The 13586-nt window shown below is 38.9% G+C and overlaps 1 protein-coding gene across 1 annotated transcript in view; it reads right to left on the bottom strand.

The window, feature by feature from the left end:
- Positions 1-13586, bottom strand: part of LOC117410711 (solute carrier family 35 member F1-like) — a 110208-nt gene that overhangs the window by 21342 nt on the left and 75280 nt on the right. Inside the window, exons 3-5 of the mRNA XM_059025603.1 lie at positions 13444-13571; positions 6077-6236; positions 4687-4843 (exon numbers count right to left, since the gene is read on the bottom strand). Coding sequence (XP_058881586.1) covers positions 4687-4843; positions 6077-6236; positions 13444-13571 — 445 coding nt within the window. The remainder of the gene's footprint in view (positions 1-4686; positions 4844-6076; positions 6237-13443; positions 13572-13586) is intronic.

Below are 13586 nucleotides of genomic sequence, written 5' to 3'. Positions count from 1 at the left end.
GTCGCGCAACTTCTGGTGAGGTGGTCAATAAGTGCAAGGTATTTTTGTAATTTCTAGCAAATACGAACATCTGATTTTTGTATCTGAATACATGTCACAAAATATTAGTTTGACTATTCGGATATTTGTCCCAGCACATCACGTAATAAGCCGATAATCAACATACATTACCAGATGGCAGAGGACTTCATCCAAAAATATGCTTCATGGGGTGAGAGCCGGGGCTGGAGTGAAAGGTTGTTACTTGGAGAGGTAGTTTGAGGAGTGACCTCAGGGGATAGGAAAGGAAAGGGGTTCCCGACCGACGGGAGCCTTCTTGGCCAGAGGAGATAGATTGGCTCAGTGGAGCGTAAGTCGTGTAGGAGGAATAGGCTCTTGCTCTGAAGAACTTGGAAAAGGAATGATAGAATAGGGAGCTGGAAATAGAGCCCAGTCTCAATTTGAGTAAGATAAAGAGCAGGAGCTGATAAAGGATAGAGTGTGTGGCCGGGGGTCCCCTCTGACTCACGCGGTGAGAACCGCCCCCTCGGCGGAGGCGCGGATGTGCGTATGTACGATTCTACTGCTGAGGAAGACCAGCACCCTAGGCTCTTAATTAGATGCTGGTTGATGTTGGCTTTTGCTGCTGAGGTGGCTGCTCCAATTCTAAAGGAGTGACAAAGGAGTGATTCTAAATTGACCCTGACAAAGTTGATCTGTCTTAGAGATGCAGAGGATAATTAGGAAATGAGAATCTGGAACTAAGGAGATGTCGTTGGAGCTAAAGCAGTGGACATGTAATTTCTAGCAGATTGAAGAAGGTTGAAGACAGGAGAGCTCACAGGAATACTACGTGCTGGTATTACGGAACTTGGAGAGGTGCTGAAATCTGGCGATCTTGGAGTTGGAACCAACTGCTGAAATCTGGCGATCTATAGGTGAAATCAGGTCTTCATAGAATAAGGACAGGCCATTCCAGTGACAAATTAAAGTAGCCCACATCTTAATATCCTTTCTTGCTTCGTTGAGAGCAGATCTGCTGAAGCAGTGATCTGTAACAGTGTGCGGTGGACTACCGCCAGTAGTGTGCAGTGGTCTGCTGTAGAGAGCAGAGATCTGCTGAAGCGGTGATCTGTAACAGTGTGCGGTGGACTGCTGTAGAGAGCAGAGATCTGCTGAAGTGACTGAAAAGAAACTCATTGTGAGATATGAGCACATTTAAGCTGCATGAAGTGCCTCCTTGGGATTGCAGGAGGTTGCTGCACAATTGTCTGCTAACCAGAATTTTGATAGGACGTCGATGTTGGTCTTTAAGTGTTAAGGTGATTTAGATGGAGCCAAAGATGAGGCTGCTTTCGGGAGAGATGTAGAATGCATTGCTGTGAGGCCGCTGCAAAACCTATTGATTTGATCAGGAGCAGTCTATGAGCATACTGTCTATTGCAAGGTAGGAGGCTGGTTTAACTGAAACGCTGATAAATCAAAGGACATGGTTTTCGTACCTGACTGGCAGCTCACATCGAATTAAATAATAACCTGATTTGAAAATACATGACTTTCGCACTGAAAGGACCAGCTAAAATATAGAACTTGTGGTATTATACTGCTATCTGGATGTTATGATTAGAATACAATCATTGGCTTTAGAAAATGCTGCAGGGTAGAACAGATTTGATTACTGTGATCAATAGTCCATGTGACTGGAATGTTTATCCTAAATGCTCTGATGCTGTATCATGGCAACACCTGAAATCTGGCGACCTTCTATAATATTGCGGCATCTGTGTAGAAAGAGAATGACGGTGGATTTTTTGGAACGAGGAAAGTAGAATGGGCTGTAGATGCGCAGAGTCCACAGGCGTTGGCTCGCAAACTGCTGAAAACGCGGTTAAAAGAGGTCTAAAATCAGGGTAAGACCGATCGACAGAATGGTTACCTGCTGATAAGATGGTGGCGCCTTTAGCGGAGTATGCTTTACGGTACTCATACAGCATAGTACCCCCGTATCTAACTGAGAGCTCCACGTTGTAGAATAAAGTATTGCTCCAGTTCTTGATGGCGGTGTGGAAGTTAATGTCGCGTGACTTGAGTGTAACATTGATATCTTTACCTTCAATTATTTATTTTCTGATGTTAGGAGAGAGCGTGACGCCTGACAGAAGGGATTGTTGAAATCACGGGCGGATCGTCAGTACAGCGTCGTCTATCTGACTATCTATGAAATACATTACAAAGCACAAAACTAGAATGAGAACAAAGCTGGGGTTCCAGCATTGAACTGGGAATTGAAACCAAATCAATGTCCTTACCTAGGGTTACCATGTGGCTCCAGATTAACCGGACGCTGTGAGACAGAATGGGATTTCAAACTTGCCCCTAAATTGAAATAAATGAATGTGTAAATGAACCATCCTTAGCCACAATTAATAATGGTGCTTAAATACCCGCATGCGCGTCAAATAATTGTATTATACTAAGAATGAATGGCAGCCAGTCGCTGTTTTTTCTGTTTGTTAAAATTCAATCGCCCGTATTATTCTGTAAATACAATCAAAGCATCATCATCTCATTGCTCTATCGATAGATTAGCTATTCGTTCATTAAGATCTGATCAGAAGCAGCTGATCAGTGTGACTTGTTTGCTGCGCCCAAGCAATTCCACAACAGCAGGATTAATCTCAGCAAAGGTGGAGCTCATTTATACGTGAATTACTTTCAGTTTAGGGGGAATTTTGAAATCCCGGTCTGTCTCAAAGCATCCAATTAATCTGGAGCCATATGGTAACCCTACCTAAGTAGCAGTGAATTGCTAAACCAGGAACTCACATGGGGAACAGACGTAAGCCAGATGATTGACAGATCAACTGTGGAGGCAGGCGTTGAGGGAGCAGAGGCTGAGTGGCGTCTGCAAGAAGATGAGAGAGTAACAGAATTGTTCTATTCTGTTATTGAATGACCAGGTGGGGAGGGACACTACTGCTGATTTAACACTGAACTGGTACGGAGGAGAAAATACCTTTACGAAAATAGCTTTCAGAATCTTATTGATGTACCAGTCTTTAAAGAAAAGTCGAGGAGGGGCGCCTGCTTGTAGTTGTTTGCAGGCGGAGGAAAAAACTAACAAAGCTTCGCAATAGATGTTAAGGACAAGACGAATGCTGCAGACGGGAATGTTGATGCCTTTATCGAACAGAGCTTTAAAAAGTTTGGTGGAGGGCCGGTCTTTATAATGGAGACGCAGTGGAGGTTGGTTAAAAGACAAGCAAGCACTGGTAAAATTTGCTCAGTTTTATACGGTGCAGACCTAATTTTTTAACTTATTTTAAAGTGTTGTTTTGTTTATGGACTTTGCGATACCTGCACGGTGGGTGTCTTCAGCAATAGTCGTATCTACATCATATTGACAATAACAATCAACCATTTTCTTACAGACTTTCTAACATGTCTGACACAAACAATTTTGGCTGACTTAATTAAACCCTTGTAAAAAAAAGAACACACAAATGCTTAAAATTAAAAAAGAACAGTCCTACAGTAACAGGCGCGGTTTACAGTGCCTCTGGGTTTCTGATCACATCATCAATTCCATTTTTTTAAAATCCATTGATGGAAATGTCCTGTCTACTTTTAATGTTTTCAAGCAAATTGGCTTCATCATTCACTGCCGTTCTCATATCCACTTTGACATCTGACACATTATTTCTCTTGTCCAGCGCTTTTGTTCTGTGTACCAGTGTGCCAGATGGTGGGATTGCTACGAGAACTGTATGCAACTCTCTGATTGGTGGAAGTATTATTGCCGATCCAATCAAAACCACCAATAAAGCCAAAATAAATGATCCGCTCGTTACATGGTATAGGTTAAGATGTATGATATAATTAAAAAAAAATAAAAAATCCTGAACCTTCGAACTTCCCCCCAGGACACAGTATGCACCCCTCAGTTTGAGAACCACTGCTCTAGGGCATATACAACTGTTGCATTGTGTTCAGTCCAATTAAGAACATCTTAAAACCTACCTGCAGTCTACAGTATCTGGAGGCGTGTGATTCGTTGCAATTGAAACTGTCCTGCAGACGATCATCAGTACTGTGCTCCACATTAACCACAGGATCATCCATAGTTAGTAAGCTACTTTCAGTTTGTTGCAGTTGACCAAATGAAATTAATTTAGTTATTCATTTCTCAAATTTAACATGTAATATTCCATTTGTGACCAGCTTCCAGCATTACCATCCCTAATGAAAATCAGGGTCAGGACTGTCAGTTGTCACAATGTAACAGAAGTGTCAAAAAAGTTCCTCCTTTCTCCAGTATTAATCATCAATCAATATTGATTTAAAAACGTGATTAAAATTAGTTATCTGTATTTTTGTTGCATTAAGGGTGTAAATACAATGAACAATACATTTTACTAGCTTATAGATAATGGAGCAACACCCTCTTTCCACAGGAAGAAAGAAAGCTGCTGTCTGTTACACAGCTCTTTCTAGTAATATTTGTTGTTTTCTAAAGCTCCTTATTTAATAAATAAGAACAGTTTCAATTCAGTTTATCTGCATCATTCATTGACCAATGGCACACTGAAGACACACGATGGTTTTAATCCATTATGAAAAACAAGTAGTAAACAGCAGAAATGGCAAATCTGGTCTAAATCTTTGGTAAACTAAAATGTAATTTTTGAAGGGAATGCCAGCACTCACAGCTGTATGCCACTGAAGAAAGACCCAAAGAGTCCAATCATTCCTAGAAACTCCACCCGACTGAGGTTCTTTACAATGAACTCCTCGCACACATTGGAGATGCCGTACAGCGTGGCTCCACCCAACACCAACAGGTCTCCCAGGAGCTTGTGTTCTCCTAAACCAAGAGGGGGAAACCATGTTTAAAACCACACCTGAAGGTCACACAAACAAAGCCCTTTTACCCTTCCATAACAAGTTCATATAACATTACAGTCTTACACAGTTGCAACGTACAGTACAGAAGGCAAGTGAAGGCCTCAGGGACAAGTCCTATAAAAAAACACAATGTGTTTTATGGCCATATTTTAAAGCAAGAGCGCATGAAATGGCACATTTTCTGAGTGAAATAATAATAATAATAATCATTTTTATATAGCACCTTTCATAGTGGACCACCATCACAAAGCACAAGACTAGGGTGTGTAAACTGTGCATCTGCTGTAGAGTCACTTATAACAACGTCTCACCCGAAAGACAGAGCACAAGTGACTTGCTCAGGGTCACACAATGAGTCAGTGGCTAAGCTGGGATTTGAACTGGGGACCTCCTGGTTATAAGCCTGTTTCTTTAACCACTGGACCACACTGCCCTGCAGTATAAAACTAGAAAGATAAACCGTCTGAATCTGAGTGAAGATTCAAGTCGGATAAAATGAAGGATAAAGAAATGACTTGTTATCAATGTATTAGTCTAATGCATCTTTAATAAAAATAATTTTATCATTCCATTTTTGTCTTTTGCTAAAGAAATTATAGAAAAACATTTTAAATACATTCATACATGCACATGCCATTAAATAAACATGGCTCTGCAGGAGTTAAAATACCAGGTAAAATACAGTGGAAGGGCAGTCTTGCATCTAAATGTGCAGTTCAAGGTCACATATTTGGACAATTAAGCATGTACAAAAGCTTTTAGGGACCTACTGCCAAGAATCTGGACCTGCTGTAAATTGTATGAGGAGGACTAAAAACCACAGCTCTACCACCAACAACACAAAAAGCTGAAGCTAAAATCAAAGTAGATCTCTGTATTTGCCAACACAGTGACTGTGATCAAATAAGCTAATAAGAAAGTGTGAAATGCTGAAATAACATATACAATATGCCATGTCACCCCAACTACATGTTAGCAGGTTCTCAGCTCCCTGTGCCTGCATGCAGAATATAACAGTTATAAGGAAAGCCGAACTGATAATGATAGTTGAATTATATTTATTTACCAAGGTTAGTAAAACACAGTTAGAAAAAGGTAAATAATACATGTGTATATTAATAATAAAGTCAGCAGGAAAGTGATGTGATGTGGCTGTATAAAGACCAAGTTATGCATGCTAGACTGAACTTACCCAGCCCCTGCTGCCTTCCAGCCAGCACGTCAGCCCCCACCATGCAGCCAATCCCCAGCAGACACACTCCGATTCCGATGAAGTGAACTGCCTTGTACCTCACCAGCAAGAAGAACCAGGACAGTAACAGCACCACAGGGATAACAAAGCAATCTAGCAGCTGCAACACATAAGAAACCAGTGATTAATACTCACTGTGGCAACGGTACCAACGAAGGTACTGGGCCATAAAATATCTGTAAAGGATGAGCATCATCATGTGTTACTGTTTCCTTGGGACAAAGATGCTCTCTTTGGAAGCTCACAGATACTTTGTTAGACAGCTACTTTAGAACTAAGCGTTTGGGAGATGCTAATCTGGCAGCAGGGAAAAACGAACACAACTAAATCACAGTGTTTAATTGGTGTGAAAGCATAGAAAAAAACTCCTTTTGAGACTCTTGGCCATACTAAAGTGCATGCAGGAGCTCTTAAATAATCATCCGTACTATACTTGTATACAGACGTGCTCAAATTTATTGGTACCCTTACAGCTCATTGAAATAATGCTTCATTCCTCCTGAAAAGTGATGAAATTAAAAGCTATTTTATCATGTATACTTGCATGCTTTTGGTATGTCATAGAATAAAGCAAAGAAGCTGTGAAAAGAGATTAATTATTGCTTATTCTACAAAGATATTCTAAAATGGCCTGGACACATTTGTTGGTACCCCTTAGATAATAAATAATTGGATTATATTGATATTTCAAACTAATTAGTTTCTTTAATTAGTATCACACATGTCTCCAATCTTGTAATCAGTCATTCAGCCTATTTAAATCTAGAAAAGTAGTCACTGTGCTGTTTGGTATCATTGTGTGCACCACACTGAACATGGACCAGAAGAAGCAAAGGAGAGAGTTGTCTGAGGAGATCAGAAAGAAAATAATAGACAAGCATGGTAAAGGTAAAGGCTACAAGACCATCTCCAAGCAGCTTGATGTTCCTGTGACAACAGTTGCAAATATTATTAAGAAGTTTAAGGTCCATGGAACTGTAGCCAACCTTCCTGGGCGTGGCCGCAAGAGGAAAATCGACCTCAGATTGAACAGAAGGATAGTGCGAATGGTAGAAAAAGAACCAAGGATAACTGCCAAAGAGATAGAAGCTGAACTCCAAGGTGAAGGTATGTCAGTTTCTGATCGCACCATCCGTCACTTTTTGTGCGAAAGTGGGCTCCATGGAAGAAGACCCAGGAGGACTCCACTTTTGAAAGAAAAACATAAAAAAGCCAGACTGGAATTTGCTAAAATGCATATTGACAAGCCACAATCCTTCTGGGAGAATGTCCTTTGGACAGATGAGTCAAAACTGGAGCTTTTTGGCAAGTCACATCAGCTCTATGTTCACAGACGAAAAAATGAAGCTTTCAAAGAAAAGAACACCATACCTACAGTGAAACATGGAGGAGGCTCAGTTATGTTTTGGGGCTGCTTTGCTGCGCCTGGCACAGGGTGCCTTGAATCTGTGCAGGGCACAATGAAATCTCGAGACTATCAAGGCATTCTGGAGCGAAACGTACTGCCCAGTGTCAGAAAGCTCTGTCTCAGTCGCAGGTCATGGGTCCTCCAACAGGATAATGACCCAAAACACACAGCTAAAAGCACCCAAGAATGGATAAGAACAAAACATTGGACTATTCTGAAGTGGCCTTCTATGAGTCCTGATCTGAATCCTATCGAACATCTATGGAAAGAGCTGAAACATGCAGTCTGGAGAAGGCACCCATCAAACCTGAGACAGCTGGAGCAGTTTGCTCAGGAAGAGTGGGCCAAACTACCTGTTAACAGGTGCAGAAGTCTCATTGAGAGCTACAGAAAACGTTTGATTGCACTGATTGCCTCTAAAGGTTGTGCAACAAAATATTAGGTTAGCGGTCCCATCATTTTTGTCCATGCCATTTTCATTTGTTTTATTATTTACAATATTATGTTGAATAAAAAATCAAAAGCAAAGTCTGATTTCTATTAAATATGGAATAAACAATGGTGGATGCCAATTACTTTTGTCAGTTTCAAGTTATTTCAGAGAAAATTATGCATTCTTCATTTTTTGTGGAGGGGTACCAACAAATTTGAGCACGTCTGTATATGAAGCTTTTTAACATTAACATTATTTAAAAAAAAAAAAACATAGGTGTTACCTTAGCACATTGGTAAATGGTTTATGAATATGTGCATTTTAGCTTGAAAATATCTTACCAAATTAGCTAGAAGTCAACATTTATTTTTTGGGGTGTTCTTATTGTTATTTTAATTATTATTTAAACTGGGAACCTTAGTCTCCATACTGATTATCATTGAGGAACTGTCCATGGGATGTGGTGTGGAAATTACGCTTTTTAAATAAGGTGTGTTTTAAATTGTTTTTAATCGATATAGTACAGTTCACACCCACCTTTCTCCATGGTTCAAGAAAGTCTCCTTCTGTTCTACCAATAAAGAGAACAAAGAGTGTTGCAGCTCCAGTTTCTTGTACCAGGGAGAACAGTTTCCAAGAACCAATAATAAAATACACATTGGAAAACGATTCAGTAACATCAGCCAATCAGCTTTCAGCTCCAGCAGGCTTCTATCAGATGGCTGATGCCTGCTTCTAGCATCAACTGTGAATCAAATTTAAAATCAGTTTGCTTGAGTACCGCCTTTCTCATTTTTGACTTGCCTTACAGAAAGCTCAGATGGGAAATATTAAACAAAGACACAATTGGTCCAAATGTATTTTATTATCCACCAAAACTAGCCAATCAGTGCTTTGCAACTACGAAAGCAACCGGTCCTATACATGCCACTGGGCATCATTCAATCCACGGCCTGGCAGCTTGACTGGAGCTCAGCATTTCTCAACAACAAACCAAAACACAGACAATTCAGTAATATTGCTGCATTCAGATATATGGCACTGTCCAGATAAACTATAAGCAACTTTTAAAAGTAAAAAGTAATTTGTTTAATAATGTTATTTATTTTTTTATTTTTTTTAAACTCGTGCTGTATATGTTTTCCTTTATGAAAATTGTCGGGATTATTTTCCTAAAACTTTTCTCAGCAGAAAGGTACCTGACAAATCAGTAGAAATTCAAGGTAAATCTATGGTTTAAAGTGTTGTTTTAAAGAAAATAATGAGAACAATTGTTTTCTAATAGCGATAGTGCCCTCTCGAGGAAGGCTCTACCGTTTGGTAGTTGACCTTGACTTCCGGCTCGGGACGCATGACTCCAGTCGCGGTCAAGTAGCACACAGTAGAGCCTTAATTTCTAATGATACAGTATATATTTTTAATAGTAATGTAGAACATTTTTATATATCAGTATTATATCAATTGGCATTGTCATCCAGTTAGATCCCATACATGTTTGCTTTGTTGTGTGGTTTAATCTTTAAAAAAATATTATGGGGGTATGCAAGTATGTGGTAAGAGAATAATATTTGCAAGGGCATGTTGAGTCGATGCACCATGCTGTAGGCAGGATCTCCAAGTGCAAAATAGCAGACAGGCCATATTGTAGTTTTCATTCTCATCTTGTAGAGGAGGACATCTCTGTCAGCATCATTTCCATGCTACTCCCAGTCTGAATTATGACCCGTGGCTTACAAAGCTTACAAGCTGAACAAACACCACTGATCCTGTGTATGAATCAAGGTAGTTTTCAGTTCCACTTAGACTATAATTTAGAAAATAGGGTAATTGAGGTACTGTATTAGAAGTCCCTGGGCTCATATAATGGATTTGCGCCGAAAGCTGAGGCCATATATAAGAACATCATCTCCCAATTACATAACAGGATTCTTTTGGTCTGCTCTACACTGGGCTGTAGGAGTCTGCTTTTTAATAGTGATTCACACCACATTATAGTTTAAATTAAAACTAAATAAGTAGCTTTATTATATGTATTTTAAAATCAAATTATAACTATACACTTTTATAAGGAATGCCGGTCCAGTATTTAGTGTTAAAGAAAATAGACACTCCCAGTTGACTACTGTAATCCAGTTCAATTAAATGTTTTCTATTTTATTCTATGAAAGAAAGTGGCCTCCCAGGAATTCACATGGCAGGTTGTTATTTTTCTCTCAGAATCCCTTTACTCTGCAACACTATGCAGCTGCCACAATAGGTCACATTTTTTAAAAAAAAGCCACTAAACATTTGTTCCAATTTTCTACTGCACTTTAAGAATTCTTGTAATGGAATAATGACACACTATGTGGCTTGTTTATCCAGTCACCATGCCAACACACTTTTCTAATTTAATAAAATAGTGCTCTGTGAGGAAGATTGTGAGGAACAGCACCTTCAATTTCCCTTATCTAATCTTTTGAATGTTCTTCAGATTGTGTTTGAGAGTATGTCTTGCTGATGGATCTATTTTTCTGCTTTACCCATATTATATTAATTTGTTTTGCCTTTGTAATTTCCTCTTTGTTCTTTTCCATCGGTGCTGCGCAAATTTACATTAATGATTTGAACACATTACTCTTCTAGTTTTAGTAATAGTAATAATGCTGATATAGTGCATTCAGCCCTTCATTTTCAGTTTTTACATTGATTTATTCCTAGAAAATCCATACCTTTGCATTCGACAGATTTAATTATTTTTAGTGCAATACAACAGGGTAGTACCATAAGGTAACTATCAACACATTTACATAATTTTAAGAAAAACACAACAGCAAGCTACCAGAATTAATTAATTAGAAATTCAGAAGATTATCAAAATAAAATATTCTTTGCAATTTACTGTGCAAACAGTAAATCAGGAACTCACTCTCAGAAGTAGTCTTAGAAAAGGGAAATCGATGTCGCCATCCTTTTAAATCTACTCAATGGCGAAGTTTCATGACTCACGGAACCAGGTAATAAAATGCACTAGATATATACAGGTGGTAATTCTTTGATATTTCTTTGTTTTTTACAGAGAACCTATTAGTCTGCTACGTTTGAACTTTTTTTTTGGGGGGGGGGGGGGCATTTAAATTCCAATATTAATATAATTGATCCACATGGGCATTACAACTAGAATTACATTTTAATGAGATTCCATGGATTGCAAGATCATTGCATTGTATTGTATTGCTTCCTTCTTAAGCACAGTGCTTAAGCTCAGTGTTTGTGTATGCAAATCAAGGGCACAGCGCTCAGCAGCAGAAGCCTTCCATGAAAATATTTAGACAGGTCAAAGCCAAGTCATGTGACAGTGTCTAGTGTAGTTGTGATGTTTTGTGTAAATTTCCAGGTGGCAGGTGATTGGTGGATTTGATCTTCTGTAAAAAAAAAAAAAAAAAAAGTCTTCTCATATCGAGCATTGCTCATGAATACTCTTCCTGTATTTATGACATTATCATCAATGGTATGTTATGTTTTTTTCTTCTTTTTCAATTGGGATGCATGCTTACAGGAGCTTGGGTGATGTGCCTACCTAAATCCTTTTATTTCTAATTATGAACATTATAGCTTATGGGGTTTTACAAGAGGATGTACTGTAATATTTTAGTTTGGTTGAAATATTGCAAAATCCTGATATGTTTGCATAAAAGGGCTCATGATCCCAGCTCTATTGTTAATTTACACATAGATATTACTTTTTTCAAATTACTAACCTGAACTTTGACATTCACCCATGTGTGAATCACAAGAAGTTTCTGCAACACATTTCTGGACTGGTTTCACTACAAGGCTTGTACAGTCCTTATTGTTGGAAATCAGGCTTATCTATGATTACCTATTAAAATAAATTCCCTCAATAATCTGTCTCCATTTGTCCTCATTACTATTTAATTAGTGTCTCTTTTTCAACACAGAAGATATTTCAAAATAGCAGATTAAAAACCCTAGGCTCCTATTGTGTCTTGCCTATGTCTGAGGATTCTGAATAGGCTTTTAAATATTGGCAATGCGCTTATGGTACATTAAAGCAAGGGTATAAAATACAAGCAGAGTGGCATAATGTGACCCTGTGGAATTAGCTCTGTAAATAAATTGGGGGGAAAAAAAGAGAGATGAAAGTTGTATTAAGATACTGAATCTTGCTTCCTTTATCTCTGGAGAATAAAAACACAGAGGAAGGCCATCATTTTTCTTCCAAACAACATGGGATTTCTCCACCCTTCATGTGATTGGGAACTGTAAACAAATCCATCCCTTCTGGTTTAAAACAGTGAAGTTAGGTTCACAATTCTCTGGGTCCAGACTAGGGGCCTTATCGTCTTTGTTTTTATCCATTCCTCTGTCCCAGAGGTGTTCTTCTCTCTCTCAAAACCACGCACATCTTGGCGACACAGGGAAGCCACTTTCCTTTCTTACTGTTCGACTTGCTTTTCTTCTATCTCTATAGCACCTTGCAGAACAATCACCCCTGTTTCTCTTCATGATGATCTCTTTTAGTTGCTGCTCATCTCTTCCCATTTCCTGTTTCAGTTAAAGGAAGGTTTCTGATTTGCCCTTCTTGATGACTGTTAGCATATTTTTTATTGGTTGATGATGAAAAACGATAATTTGAGTGCCATGTATTCATTTCATACCTGGCAAGAGGTTAAGACATATTGTACTGTTTTCAAAATCAAAACTATAAAAGGCATAAATAATTATCCATCTATATTTTTACTGTCCTCCAGCCCAGTCTGGTTTGACGCAGAAGTAGACTAAGCCACAGGGGACATTTCTGTGCAATTGTCTGTTGTCTGTGATTTCCAATCTATAAATCCAGAGGGCTTACCAAATTGATTTCCTTTCCCTACAATAAACAGTGTGACTGCAAAGAGCGAGATCAAGGTGAGGATTAGAGCTGAAGAAAGGGTCTTTCTCATTCCATGAATGAAAAACAGCTCCAATGGATTTTCTCCTCCTCCCTCCTGGATGTACTGTATGATGAGAAGGTGTCTTCCTTATCCAACAGTATTTCATTAAAAGCAGAGCAACCAGAACATTAAGATATTTTAGAGAGGTTTTGTGTTGCTAAGGATTTACTTGTCCTGTAGCAGACCTGTCCTGTAGAATGGACTGAATGGAGAAAGCATTTAGCATGGCATGCAGAAGTCTTACACTATGTCAAAAAAATGTTCTACCAGAGTAAAGTTTGTTTAGTTTTATTTGGACTGACGTTATGATGATTTCCCCAAGAATCAAACAGCAAGTCAAATGTTCAAAACCAGGACCTCGTAGATACAAGTAGCCAGGAGGCCCCAGTGAAAGCAGTTGATGTTATCAGTATCATTACTGACTGTGTGAATGCACATGCTCTTACATATCTTAAAAGGTAAATAAAAATAGCACAAATGCATCCAAAAGGCAATTCACAACTTCAATGAAGACAAGAAAGAGACCTACCTGCACACTTGTCAGTGTGGTGTACTGGTAAGCTTTGATTACCAGGTAATTGGCTTCTATATCTACCAAGCTTAGTATCATGTACTTCCACCATCTTCTTTTCAATATTACCAATAAGTTCTCTTCTCCTGGGGGACACAGGG

Source organism: Acipenser ruthenus, chromosome 6 (assembly GCF_902713425.1).
Source record: "Acipenser ruthenus chromosome 6, fAciRut3.2 maternal haplotype, whole genome shotgun sequence".
Classification (NCBI taxonomy): Eukaryota; Metazoa; Chordata; class Actinopteri; order Acipenseriformes; family Acipenseridae; genus Acipenser; species Acipenser ruthenus.
Note: the sequence above shows the minus strand (reverse complement) of the source record. Positions and strands in the feature narration are given on the sequence as shown.